Genomic DNA, 14,620 nt, shown 5'->3' with positions numbered 1-14,620 from the left:
CTGTAACCTCCACCAGCCCCTACAACCCTCCCTATCTCTGCAACCTCCTCCAGCCCGTACAACACTCCCTATCTCTGTAACCTCCTCCAGCCCCTACAACCCTCCCTATCTCTGCAACCTCCTCCAGTCCCCAGAACTATTCCTATCTCTGTAACCTGCTCCAGCCACTACAACACTTCGTATCTCTGTAACCTCCTCCAGTCCCTACAACACTCCCTATCTCTGTAACCTCCTCCAGACACTACAACCCTCCCTATATCTGTAAAAACCTCCAACTCCTACAACCCTCCCTATCTCTGTAACCTCCTCCAGACCCTACAACCCACCCTATCTCTGTAACCTCCTCCAGTCCCTACAACCCTCCCTATCTCTGTAAACTCCGCCTCCCTTACAACCCTCCCTATCTCTGTAACCTTCTCCAGCCACTACAACCCTCCCTATCTCTGTAACCTCCGCCGCCCCTACAACCCTCCCTATCTTTGTAACCTGCTCCAGTCGCTACAACACTCCCTATCTCTGTAACCTCCACCAGCCCCTACAAACCTGCCTATCTCTGTAACCTCCTCCACCCCTACGACCCACCCTATCTCTGTAATGTCTGCCGCACCTACAACCCTCCCTATCCCTGTAACCATCTCCAGCGTCTACAACACTCCCTATCTCTGTAACCTCCTCCAGTCCCTACAATCCTCACTATCTCTGTAACCTCCACCAGCCCCTACAACCCTCCCTATCTCTGGAACCTCCTCCAGTCCATACAACTCTCCCTATCTCTGTAACAACCTCCGACCCCTACAACCCTCCCAACTCTGTAACCTCCTCCAGCCCCTGCAACCCTCGCTATCTCTATAATCTCCTTCATTCCCGACAACCCTCCCTATCTCTGTAACATCCTCCATCCCCTACAACACTCCCTATCTCTGTAACCTCCTCCAGTCCCTACAACCCTCACTATCTCTGTAACCTCCACCAGTCCCTACAACCCTCCATATCTCTGTAACAACTACCGACCATTACATCCCTCCCAACTCTGTAACATCCTCCAGGCCCTACAACCCTCTCTATCTCAAACAACCTCCGACCACTACAATCCTGCCTATCTCTGTAACCTCCTCCAGTCCCTACAACCCTCCCTATCTCTGTAACCTCCTCAAGCCCCTACAACCCTCCCTATCTCTGTTACCTCCTCCAACCCCTACAACCCTCCCTATCTCTGTAACCTCCTCCACCACTACAACACTCCCTATCTCTGTAACCTTCTCAAGCCCCTAAAACCCTCCCTATCTCTGTAACCTCCGCCACCCCTACAACCCTCCCTATCTCTGTAATGTCCTTCAGCACCTACAACCCTACCTATCTCTGTAACCTCCTCCAGCCCCTACAACCCTCCCTATCTCTGTAACCTCCTCCACCCCTACAACACTCCCTATATCTGTAACCTCCTCCAGCCCCTACAACACTCCGTATCTCTGTAACCTCCTCCAGCCCCTACAACCCTCCCTATCTCTGTTACCTCCTCCAACCCCTACAACCCTCCCTATCTCTGTAACCTCCTCCACCCCTACAACACTCCCTATCTCTGTAAACTTCTCCAGCCCCTAAAACCCTCCCTATCTCTGTAAACTCCGCCATCCCTACAACCCTCCCTACCTCCGTAACCTCCTCAAGCCCCTACAACCCTACCTATCTCTGTAACCTCCTCCAGCCCCTTTAACCCTCCCTATCTCTGTAACCTCCTCCGCCCCTACAAAACTCCCTATATCTGTAACCTCCTCCAGCCCCTACAACACTCCATATCTCTGTTACCTCCTCCAGCCCCTACAACCCTCCCTATCTCTGTAACCTCCTCCAGCCCCTACAACCCTCCCTATCTCTGTAACCTCCTCAAGCCCCTACAACACTCCGAGATCTCTGCCCTTCTCCAATTCCGGCCTCTTGACCATCCCCCGATTCCCATCGCTCCACCATTGGCGGCCGTGCCTTCAGCTGCCTGCGGCCCTGAGCTCTGGAATTCTCTCCCTAAACCTCTCCGCCCCTTTCTCTCTTTCTCTCATCTTTTATGAAAATGTACGTCTTTGACTGGTGATGCTCAGTCCTAATATCTCCTTTTGCAGCTCGATGTCAAAATCTGTCTCTTTTAGGCTCCTGTGAAACGCTTTGTGGTTGTTTTACTATGTTAGAAATGCTATACAAATGCAGTCATTGTTTCTTAATATAACTGGACTCGGATTGTAACAGATTCTGGCTAAATATTCATTCACCTGGGACTGTCAACCATGTATGGAAACCAATTCTTTAACCAACTGTTAGAATTCTCTCGGGTCGAATATTTAATCACATCTCAATGTGATTACCAGAGTTTGAATTTTGCCAACATCAGTTATTGGCCAGAACAATGGGAGGAGAAACTGTCAGGAGGTTTTTCCCCCCCCCTTCCCCCGCCCTCTAACCCCACCAAGTGCCAGTCTGCAATTTGTTCCCATGTTTTGCTTTCAGAGAGGCACTGACCCCTTGTTCTGCTATTAACACCTACTGATGTCTGACCTTCATGCCATTATTAACACCTGCTTTCGTCTTTAACACAATCATTAGCACTCCATTTCTCTTGTGTCCAACACATCTTTGTCAAATCTCACCTGATCTCTCACCTATCTCTGTCCTTCTATTTTGTTCCACCCAGCCCCCACTCTCTTAAACAGTATTAAAAAAACCCAACACATTTCTAAAACAAAAAGAGAAATACCTGGAAAAACTTTCTCCCTTGGTTGTGTATACATGCATATGTAGGATTAAGATTGACCTAAACTCATGGTAAACAAAGGACTTGCATTTCTCTAGCGTCTTTCCCCCACCTCAGGACATCCCGAAGCATTTCACAGCCAATGAAGGATTTCTTTTGCAGTGAGCTCTCTGTTATAAGAAACACAGAAGCACACAGCAAGATCCCACAAACAGCAATGTGATTATGGCCCCAGACCATCTGCTTTTTTACTGATGTTGTTGGAGGGGTAACGGAGCTAGTTTTAATTCTGTTCCCCTTGGGATCAAACCCCAGGTTTTCCAGAAAATGAAACAGGTTATCTCTATAACCTCCTCCAGTCCCAACAACCGTCCCTATCTCTGTAACCTCCTCCAGTCCCTACAAGCCTCCCTATCTCTGTACCAACCTCCGACCCCTACAACTCTCCCAACTCTGTAACCTCCTCCAGTCCCTACAACCCTCCCTATCACTATAACAACCTCCGACGCCTACAACCCTCCCCATCTCTGTAAACTCCTCCAGACCCTACAACACTCCCTATCTCTGTAACCTCCTCAAGCCCCAAGAACCCTCCCTACTTCTGGAACCTCCTCCAGTAACTACAACGCCACCTATCTCTGTAACCTCATCCAGCCCAAGCAACCCTCCCTATCTCTGTAACCTCCTCCAGCACCTACAACCATCCCTATCTCTGTAAGCTCCTCCAGTCCCTACAACCCTCCATATCTCTGTAACAACCTCCGACCCCTACAACCCTCCCAGCTCTGTAACCTCCTCCAGTCTCTACAACGCTCCCTATCTCTGTAACTTCCTCCAGCCCCTGCAACCCTCCATATCTCTGTTGCCTCCTCCAGCACCTACAACCCTCCCAATCTCTGTAACCTCCTCCAGTCCCTACAACCCTCCCTATCTCTGTAAACTCCGCCTCCCTTACAACCCTCGCTATCTCTGTAACCTTCTCCAGCCACTACAACCCTCCCTATCTCTGTAACCTCCGCCGCCGCTACAACCCTCCCTATCTTTGTAACCTGCTCCAGTCGCTACAACACTCCCTATCTCTGTAACATCCACCAGCCCCTACAAACCTGCCTATCTCTGTAAACTCCTCCACCCCTACGACCCACCCTATCTCTGTAATGTCTGCCGCACCTACCACCCTCCCTATCCCTGTAACCTTCTCCAGCGTCTACAACACTCCCTATCTCTGTAACCTCCTCCAGTCCCTACAACCCTCCCTATATATTTAACATCCTCCAGCCCCTACAACCCTCCCTATCTCTGTAACCTCCGCCGCCACTACAACCCTACCTATCTCTGCAAACTTCTCCAGTCCCTACAGCCATCACTATCTCTGTACTCTCCTCCAATCCCTACAACCTTCCCTATCTCTGTAACCTCCTCCAGTCCCTTCAACCCTCGCTATCTCTGTAACAACCTCCGACCCCTACGACCCAACCAACTCTGTAACCTCTTCCAGTCCCTACAACCCTCCCTATCTCTGTAACAACCTCCGACCCCAACAACCTTCCTATCTCTGTAAACACCTCCAGTCCCTACAACCCTCCCTATCTCTGTAACAACCTACGACCCCTACAAACCTCCCAACTCTGTAACCTCCTCCAGGCCCTACAACCCTCCCTATCTCTGTAACCAACTCCAGCCCCTACAACCCTCCCTATTTCTGTAACCTACTCCAGCACCTACAACCCTCCCTATTTCTGTAACCTCCTCCAGCCTCTACAACCCTCCCTATCTCTGTAACCTCCTCCAGCACCTGCAACCATCCCTATCTCTGTAACCTCCTCCAGTCCCTACAACCCTCCATATCTCTGTAACAACCTCCGACTCCTACAACCCTCCCAACTCTGTAACCTCCTCCAGTCTCTACAACACTCTCTATCTCTGTAACCTCCTCCAGCCCCTGCAACCCTCCCTATCTCTGTTGCCTCCTCCAGCACCTACAACCCTCCCAATCTCTGTAACCTCGTCCAGTCCCTACAACCCTCCCTATCTCTGTAAACTCCGCCGCCCCTACAACCCTCCCTATCTCTGTAACCTCCACCAGCCCCTACAAACCTGCCTATCTCTGTAACCTCCTCCACCCCTACGACCCACCCTATCTCTGTAATGTCTGCCGCATCTACAACCCTCCCTATCCCTGTAACCTTCTCCAGCGTCTACAACACTCCCTATCTCTGTAACCTCCTCCAGTCCCTACAATCCTCACTATCTCTGTAAACTCCACCAGCCCCTACAACCCTCCCTATCTCTGGAACCTCCTCCAGTCCATACAACTCTCCCTATCTCTGTAACAACCTCCGACCCCTACAACCCTCCCAACTCTGTAACCTCCTCCAGCCCCTGCAACCCTCGCTATTTCTATAATCTCCTTCATTCCCGACAACCCTCACTATCTCTGTAACATCCTCAATCCCCTACAACACTCCCTATCTCTGTAACCTCCTCCAGTCCCTACAACTCTCCCTATCTCAGTAAACTCCTCCAGTCCCTACAACCCTCACTATCTCTGTAACCTCCACCAGTCCCTACAACCCTCCCTATCTCTGTAACAACCTCCGAACCCTACGACCATCCCAACTCTGTAACATCCTCCATTCCTTACAACCCTCCCTATCTCTGTAACATCCTCCATCCCCTACAACACTCCCTATCTCTGTAACCTCCTCCAGTCCCTACAACTCTCCCTATCTCAGTAAACTCCTCCAGTCCCTACAACCCTCACTATCTCGGTAAACTCCTCCAGTCCCTACAACCCTCCCCATCTCTGTAAACTCCTCCAGACCCTACAACACTCCCAATCTCTGTAACCTCCTCAAGCCCCTAGAACCCTCCCTATTTCTGTAACCTCCTCCAGTAACTACAACGCTACCTATCTCTGTAACCTCATCCAGCCCAGGCAACCCTCCCTATCTCTGTAACCTCCTCCAGTCTCTACAACTCTCCCTATCTCTGAAAGCTCCTCCAGCCCCTGCAACCCTCCCCATCTCTGTTGCCTCCTCCAGCCCCTACAACCCTCCCTATCTATGTAACCAACTCCAGTCCCTACATCCCTCCCTATCTCAATAACCTCCTCCAGTCCATACAACTCTCCTAATCACTGTACACTATTCCAGTGCCTAGAACCCTCCCTATCGCTGTACCAACCTCCGACCCCTAAAACCCTCACAACTCTGTAACCTCCTTTAGTCCCTACAAACCGCCCTATCTCTATAACAACCACCAACCCCTACAACCCTCCCCATCTCTGTAAACTCCTCCAGACCCTACAACACTCCCTATCTCTGTAACCTCCTTTAGTCCCTACAACCCTCCCTATCTCTATAACAACCTCCGACCCCTACAACCCTCCCCATCTCTGTAAACCCCTCCAGACCTAACAACACTCCCTATCTCTGTAACCTCCTCAAGCCCCAAAAACCCTCCCTATCTCTGTAACAACCTCCGACCCCTACAACCCTCCCAACTCTGTAACCTCCTCCAGTATCTACAACACTCCCTAACTCTTTAACCTTCTCCAGCACCTGCAACACTCCCTATCTCTGTTGCCTCCTCCAGCCCCTACAACCCTCCCTAACTCTGTAACATTCTCCAGCCCCTACAACCCTCCCTATCTCTGTAACCTCCGCTGCCCATACAAACCTCCCTATCTCTCTAACCTTCTCCAGCCCGTACAACCCTCCCTATCTCTGTAACCTCTTCTAGTCCCTGCAAACCTCCCTATCTCTGTAAACTCCGCTGCACCTACAACCCTCCCTATCTCTGTAACCTCCTCCAGGCCCTACAAACCTCCTTATCTCAGTAACCTCCTCCAGTCCCTACAACCCTCCCTATCTCCGTAAACTCCGCAGCCCCTACAGCACTCCCTATCTCTGTTACCTCCTCCAACCCCTACAACTTTCCCTATCTCTGTAACCTCCTCCGCCCCTACAACACTCCCTATATCTCTAACCTTCTCATGCCCCTACAACCCTCCTTATCTCTGTAACCTCTGCCGCCCCTACAACCCTCCCTATCTCTGTAAACTCCTCCAGCCCCTACAACCCTACCTACCTCTGTAACCTCCTCCAATCCCTACAACACTCCCTATCTCTGTAACAAGCTCCGAGCCCTAAAACCCTCCCAACTCTGTAACCTCTTCCAGTCTCTACAACCCTCCCTATCTCTATAACCTCCTCCAGCCCCTGCCACCCTCCCTATCTCTGTAACCTCCTCCAGCCCCTACAACCCTCCCTATATCTATAACCTCCTCCAGTCCCTACAACGCTCCCTATCTCTGTAACCCCCTCCTGCCCCTACAACCCTCGCTATCTCTGTAACAACCTCTGACCATTACATCCCTACCAACTCTGTAACATCCTCCAGTCCCTACAACCCTCTCTATCTCTAACAGGCTCCGACCCCTACAACCCTCCCTATCTCTGTAAACACCTCCAGCCCCTACCATATCTCTGTAACCTCCTCCAGTCCCTACAACCCTCCCTATCTCTGTAACCTCCTCCGCCCCTACAACCCTCCCTATCTCTGTAACCTCCTCCAGCCGCTACAACCCTCCCTATTTCTGTAACCTTCTCCAGCCCCTACAACACCTCGAGATCTCTGCCCTTCTCCAATTCCGGCCTCTTGACCATCCCCCGATTCCCATCGCTCCACCATTTGCGGCCGTGCCTAAAGCTGCCTGGGGCCCTGAGCTCTGGAAATCCCTCCCTAAACCTCTCCGCCCCTTTCTCTGTTTCTCTCATCCTTTATGAAAATGTACATCTTTGACTGGTGATGCTCATTCCTAATATCTCCTTTTGCAGCTCGATGTCAAAATCTGTCTCATTTAGGCTCCTGTGAAAGGCTTTGTGGTTGTTTTACTATGTTAGAAATGCTATACAAATGCAGTCATTGTTTCTTAATATAACTGGACTCTGATTGTAACAGATTCTGGCTAAATATTCATTCACCTGGGACTGTCAACCATGTATGGAAACCAATTCTTTAACCAACTGTTAGAATTCTCTCGAGTCGAATATTTAATCACATCTCAATGTGATTACCAGAGTTTGAATTTTGCCAACATCAGTTATTGGCCCGAAAAATGGGAGGAGAAACTGTCAGGAGGTTTTTCACCCCCCTTCCCCCGCCCTCCACCCCCACCAAGTGCCAGTCTGCAATTTGTTCCCATGTTTCGCTTTCAGAGAGGCACTGACCCCTTGTTCTGCTATTAACACCTACTGATGTCTGACCTTCATGCCATTATTAACACCTGCTTTCGTCTTTAACACAATCATTAGCACTCCATTTGTCTTGTGTCCAACACATCTTTGTCAAATCTCACCTGAGTTTTCACCTATCTCTGTCCTTCTAATTTGTTCCACCCAGCCCTCACTCTCTTAAACAGTATTAAAAAAACCCAAAACAAAAACACAATTACCTGGAAAAACTAGGCAGGTCTGGCAGCATCGGTGCAGAAGAAATCAGTCAACGTTTCGAGTCTTCATGACCCTTCGGCAGAACCCAACAAAAACCCAACACATTTCTAAAACAAAAACAGAAATACCTGGAAAAACTTTCTCCAGGTATTCCTGTTTTTGTTTTGGATTTCCAGCATCCACAGTTCTTTCCTTTGACCATCACATTTCTACATCTCTTCAGCTCTGGAGAAGAGCCATACGGACTTAAAATGTTAACTCTGTCTTTTCTCTGCGCAGCGCACTGACAAACCTGCTGAGTTTTTCTAGCACGTTCTGTTTCTGCCAGGAGACACGTTGGATGTGCCCCCAAATCTGGTGCGAATACTGGGGGTTGGCCAGAATATCGGGAGCGCCCACCACCCAGTAACATTTAATGATTTGAGGTTGTCTCGGTCGGTCTGTTCCCTTTCTAGTGTTCACTTCTTAAACAGTTAAATCCTCAAGACGGCGGTGATGTCAACTCTGGAGGGTGGATGAGAAGCAACTCAGTTCAACGTACATCCTGGTTACCGTGTAATATAACTCACACGGAAAAAGTAGACAATATACCAGGGAACAGCTCCCTTAAGCTCAGAAGTCACAGTACAGTCGGGAGTCCAACATCTACAGACACCTTGTCGGATCAGCTCCAGCCTACAATAAGTCAGGCTGTTTGGAATCGATAACTGTAATCGTCACTATACGATTGATGCCTGATTAATAACCTTGCATTTGGACTATACACTCGAGCCTGAATCACGAGGAGTTATTTAACTGCATGCGCAGGTTTCCCCCAACACCTTCAGAGTGCAAATAAGACCACACAGTGGGAGTTGCCCCCGCAGGTTAGCAAGGCAAGGCAAAAATCAAACCAAAAACTAGGGATTATTTCTGGAGGGATAGAATTGAAAAGTAGGGAAGTGACGGTAAGCCTGCATCAAAACTTGTTTGGACAGCACTCAGATTACCACGAGCAGTTCTGGTCACCATATTACAGAAAGGACATCGAGATACTGGAGAGGGAAGATTTACAATGATGATCCCAGAAATGTGAGGGTAAACTCACATGAGTTTATATGAGGACAGGATGGACGGGCTGGGTCTTTGTTCTCTAGAAAAGAGAAGGCTGAGGGGGGTGACCTCATCGAGGTATTTAAAATTCAGAAAGGTTTGGATGGAGTGGATACAGAGGGAGTGTTTCCTCTGGTGGGAGGGGAGACCAGAACTAGGGGTCATCCATATAAGATCGTCACTAATAAATCCAATGGGCAATTCCGGAGAAACGTCTTTACCCAGAGAGTGGGGGGAATGTGGAACTCGCTCCCACATGGAGTGGTCGAAGTGAATAGTGTCGATGTAGTTAAGGGTGAAGCAGGATAAACACATGAGGGAGAAAGGAATAGAAGGATATGGCGATGGGGTGAGATGGGGTGAGATGGGAGGAGGCTCGTGTGGAGCAGAAACACCAGCACGGAGCAGATGGGCTGAATGGCCTGTTTCTGTGCCGCATATATGAAATCCTGTGTCATCAAATCCTGTCTATGTCACTGTACAAAGTGCCTTCTCTTATCCAGGAGTAACGGAGCGAGTTTTAATTCTGTTCCCCTTGGGATCAAACCCCAGGTTTTCCAGAAAATGAAACCAGTGACCAGGCTGACATCAATAAATTCCTTTAAATGTACAATACAGGCTCTGTCCATGGTGTCAAGATAAGGCAATGGCAGAGAGTGTGGGGATGAGGTGGAATTGAAGAGAGAGGGAGCCTCCTCACTAACACTGTGCCTTTGTGTAAGATACCCTTGGTTGTGTATACATGCACATGTAGGATTAAGATTGACCTAAACTCATGGTAAACAAAGGACTTGCATTTCTCTAGCGCCTTTCCCCCACCTCAGGACATCCCGAAGCATTTCACAGCCAATGAAGGATTTCTTTTGCAGTGAGCTCACTGTTGTAAGAAACACAGAAGCACACAGCAAGATCCCACAAACAGCAATGTGATTATGGCCCCAGACGATCTGCTTTTTTACTGATGTTGTTGGAGGTGTAAATATTGGCCCCCAGGAAACCAGGAGAGCTCCCCCCTGCTCTTCTTCCTAATAGAGGCCATGGGATGTTTTACACTCACCTGAGAGGGCAGACGGGGGTTTAATGTCTCATCTGAAAGATGACAAATCTGACAAGGCAGCGTTTCCTTGGTACAGGCCCTCCGACAGTGCAGCACTCCCTCAGTACTGACCGTCTGACAGTGCAGCACTCGCTCAGTACTGACCCTCCGACAGTGCGGCACTCCCTCAGTACTGACCCTCCTACAGTGCGGCACTCCCTCAGTACTGACTCTCCGACAGTGCAGCACCCCCTCAGTACTGACGGGGTGCTGCAGTACGGAGGGTCAGTACTGAGGGGGTGCTGCACTGTCGGAGGGTCAGTACTGAGGGGGTGCTGCACTGTCGGAGGTTCAGTACTGAGTGGGTGCTGCACTGTCGGAGGGTCAGTACTGAGGGAGTGCCGCACTGTCGGAGGGTCAGTACTGAGGGAGTGCCGCACTGTCGGAGGGTCAGTACTGAGGGTGTGCCGCACTGTCGGAGGGTCAGTACTGAGGGAGTGCTGCACTGTCGGAGGGTCAGTACTGAGGGGGTGCTGCACTGCCTGAGGTGCCGTCTTTCAGATGAGACATTAAAGCTGGGCCCCGTCTGCCGTCTCAGGTGGGTGTAAAAGATCCCATGGGCATTATGTTTAAGAAGAGTGGGTGGTGGGGGGGGGGTTCTCCCCATGTCCTGGAACCAAAACCACTAAAAAGAAACTGATGACCTGGGTTATCCTCAGATTGATGAAGGATCTTGCTTTGTGCAAATTGGCTACCGTCTTCCCTGCATTACAACAGTGAGCAGAGTTCAGAAATTAAAGCACTTCATTGTTTGGGGCCATAAAGCGCGATGGGACGCCCTGAGGCGGTGAGCGGCGCTAGATAAATGCATGTCCCCCTTTCACTTATTCTTGCTGCTTAACAGTGGCGAAGGCGCCTTTAAGAAGTGGGCGGGGCGCGGATGACGTCAACCCCTGCCTTGTATGGTCATTGATGTGTGTCGGAAGGGACGTCCTCTCGTTGGCTGGGGACACAGTTTGAATCATCTTCTTGATGTAAATTTCTGGGAATGACTGAGGGCAGTTTGATAAAATCTCTCACACATTTTGCAGCCACAAGTCTGGACGTGAATCGAGGAGGCGAAAGCATCTCTGGTGAGTAGAGATTTAAATATATATAATATATATATGTAGACATATATTAGTGAACAAAACAACAGGAAACAAGTTTAGAAAAGTTTTCCAGAAGTTGGCCTTAAACTTTTTCCTGCCAGAGAAGTGTTGGTTTGCAATTGGCTATCAAATGGTAAGTAACCTGGTTACTTACATCTGTAAGTCTCTTTTTTTTTAAACCATGTTGCAGGAGAAAATATCTTTTTTCAGAGTTAGTTGGTGAGCTTTTTAAAGTTGTGCCTGTTGATGCAAGGTGCCTCAATCACTTTTTCTTCCGAACTGAACTTTGACCGGCGCACGAAACAAAAACAGAAAATAGCTGGGAAAACCCATCAAGTCTGAGCACATCTCTGGCGAGAGAGAGAGAGAGAGATCAAGAGTTAACGTTTCGAGCCAGCGGGTCAGTTTAATGTGCTGTGTCCCAACGCTGAATACAAACTCTCTGTCTCTGCCGCCACGGGTTGATTTTAGGGACCATCGAACAATCGGCACTGTCTCCAGGAGAGGAGGTTGGGGGACATAAGCAGAATTGATGGCCGCGTTAGAGGAATGATATACTTTCTCAGTGGGGGAGTGGGTTTCGTTAAGGCACAGTTCATGGTTCAGCACCTCCCCACTTTTTTTTTTAGAAAAGGTGATGTTTTTGAGATGGTCCCTTAGGTGAACACGTGGATTTGGTTTCCAGTTTTGAAGTTTATAACTGTGCTGCTTGTAGTTTGTAAGAGTGATTGATTGATTCATTCGGGATCACTCAGGGTGGATGGGTTGCTGCCAGCTCTGGTGGGTGGGGGTCGGTGGATGGGGGCGCGGGTCTGAAGAGTTCGAAATGAAAGTTAGATATTGGTGTGTGTTTGGGGAATCCCAATTTTTGAGTCCAGGAGAGTGTGTGTGTGAGAGAGAGAGAGAGCGTGTGTGTGTGTGAGAGAGTATGTGTGTGAGAGAGAGAGAGAGCGTGTGTGTGTGTGAGAGAGAGAATGTGTGTGAGAGAGAGAGAGAGCGTGTGTGTGAGAGAGATGTGTGTGAGAGAGTGTGTGAGAGAGTGTGTGTGAGAGAGAGAGAGCGTGTGTGTGTGAGAGAGAGAGTGTGTGTGAGAGAGAGATGTGTGTGAGAGAGAGAGTGTGTATGTGTGTGAGAGAGTATGTGTGTGTGTGAGAGAGAGATGTGTGTGTGTGAGAGAGAGCGTGTGTGTGTGTGAGAGAGATGTGTGTGAGAGAGGGAGCGTGTGTGTGTGAGAGTGTATGTGTGTGAGAGAGAGCGTGTGTGTGTGAGAGAGAGATGTGTGTGAGAGAGGGAGCGTGTGTGTGTGAGAGTGTATGTGTGTGAGAGAGAGCGTGTGTGTGTGAGAGAGAGAGTGTGTGTGAGGGAGAGAGCGTGTGTACGTGTGAGAGAGAGTATGTGTGTGTGTGAGAGAGAGCGTGTGTGTGTGTGAGAGAGAGAGTGTGTACGTGTGAGAGAGTGTGTATGTGTGTGAGAGAGAGTGTGTGGGAGAGGCTATGTGTGTGTGTGAGAGAGTGTGTATGTGTGTGAGAGATGTGTGTGAGAGAGAGAGCGTGTGTGTGAGAGTGAGAGTGTGTGAGAGAGTGTGTATGTGTGTGAGAGAGTATGTGTGTGTGAGAGAGAGAGTGTGTTTATTAAATTTCTTCTATTTGATGCTGTAGTTTTTGGAGTTATTTTCTCCCAGGGAGGAACAGGAGAGATTTGGTTTTCTTTTACTCGGCCCCTCAGGAAGTGTTAGCTCCGCCCTGCAATTGGAAAAACAAAAATGCCCCCGTGTGACCTGAAGACTGAGGGTAGTTGCGGTTTCTGTGGGGCCTGTAATGGACACTGGGGGAGGATGTTTGATATGGACACCTTCCTGGACAGTGGCACCAGAGTTACTCAGGGAAAGTAGCGCTTTTCCCCACCTCAGGACGTCCCAAAGCCTTTCACAGCCAACCAAGGACCTTTTTGTTGTGTGTGAGCTCACTGTTGTAATGTAGGAAACGCAGACAATTTACGCACAGCAAGATCCCACCAACAGCAATGTGATAATGACTCAGATCATCTGGGTTTTTTTTTTAGTGATGTTGTTTAAGGGATAAATATTGGCCCCAGGACCACGGGGAGAACTCCCCCCACCCCCCACCCCCCCCCACCCCCTGCTCTTCTTCCAAATAGTGGCCGTGGGATCTCCCCGCGACGCCTCCCTTGGCCGAATGTCAGTCTGGATTGTGAGCTCCTGGTCTTTGTACTGGGAGGCTGGTGCCCACAACCCTGTGAGTCAGAAGTAAGTGTGCGACGGACTGAGACACTGACTCACTTTGCTGGGCCGACAGGGCTTCCATGGAGCTTGTGTCTCTGAATCCACCGCAGTTAGAAACAAAACAACATGTTTACAAAAATCAGCTGTTTCACCTGAGGACAGTTTTAACAATCTGAAGGATGGCAGACTTCAGTGCAATTTGGATGTGAGATTGACTCTCACTTTTACTGTTTTACGCTCGGACATTGAATGCAAAGTGTTCTGTCCGAGAGAGGGATGTCCTTCTCCTGCTGTGTGACTATGAACAACATCTGGAGTAAGGACTGGCTCCTTGTCCCTGTCTCCACGTCCTCCCATTTACCTTTATAACGTTTTCCGTTTTAATGTTGTGGGGCTAATATTCACCCCCCCCCCCCACCCCCCCACCGCCCCCACCCCAATGAATATCGCTGTCAAATAAAAATCGGATCTGGGTCACTATCGCATTGTCCTTTGTGGGATCTTGCTGTGCGCAAATTGACTTTTGCTTTTCCCCCCATTACGATGGTGACCCCCACTTCATAAATGGAAGGGAGTCATTTGGCTGTGAGGCTCTTTGGGATATCTTGCAGCGGTTAAAGGCGTTACAGAAATGTGAGTTCTTCACCGGATATACAGCAGGCCATTCGGCCCATCTGCTCCGTGCCGGTGTTTCTGCTCCACACGAACCTCCTCCCACCCACCCCCCTCTCTCCATCTCACCCCATCACCCTATCCTTCCATTCCTTTCTCCCTCATGTGTTTATCCAGCTTCCCCCTAAAACACATCGATACTATTCACCTCCACCACTCCCTGTGGGAGCGAGTTCCACATTCTCCCCACTCTCTGGGTAAAGAGGTTTCTCCTGAATTCCCCATTGGGTT

The 14,620-nt window shown here is 49.5% G+C and overlaps 1 protein-coding gene across 1 annotated transcript in view; it reads right to left on the bottom strand.

Annotated features, from left to right (window-relative positions):
• The window catches only part of LOC144674199 (V-set domain-containing T-cell activation inhibitor 1-like), a 52,294-nt gene extending 45,555 nt beyond the window's left edge, over positions 1-6,739 (bottom strand). The window contains exon 1 of the mRNA XM_078535665.1: positions 6,732-6,739. Coding sequence (XP_078391791.1) covers positions 6,732-6,739 — 8 coding nt within the window. The remainder of the gene's footprint in view (positions 1-6,731) is intronic.
• Positions 6,740-14,620: the final 7,881 nt, after the last annotated feature.

Source organism: Cetorhinus maximus, unplaced genomic scaffold (genome assembly GCF_964194155.1).
Source record: "Cetorhinus maximus unplaced genomic scaffold, sCetMax3.hap1.1 HAP1_SCAFFOLD_587, whole genome shotgun sequence".
NCBI lineage: Eukaryota > Metazoa > Chordata > Chondrichthyes > Lamniformes > Cetorhinidae > Cetorhinus > Cetorhinus maximus.
The sequence above is the reverse complement of the archived record's forward strand: the minus strand, read 5'-3'. Positions and strand labels throughout refer to the sequence as shown.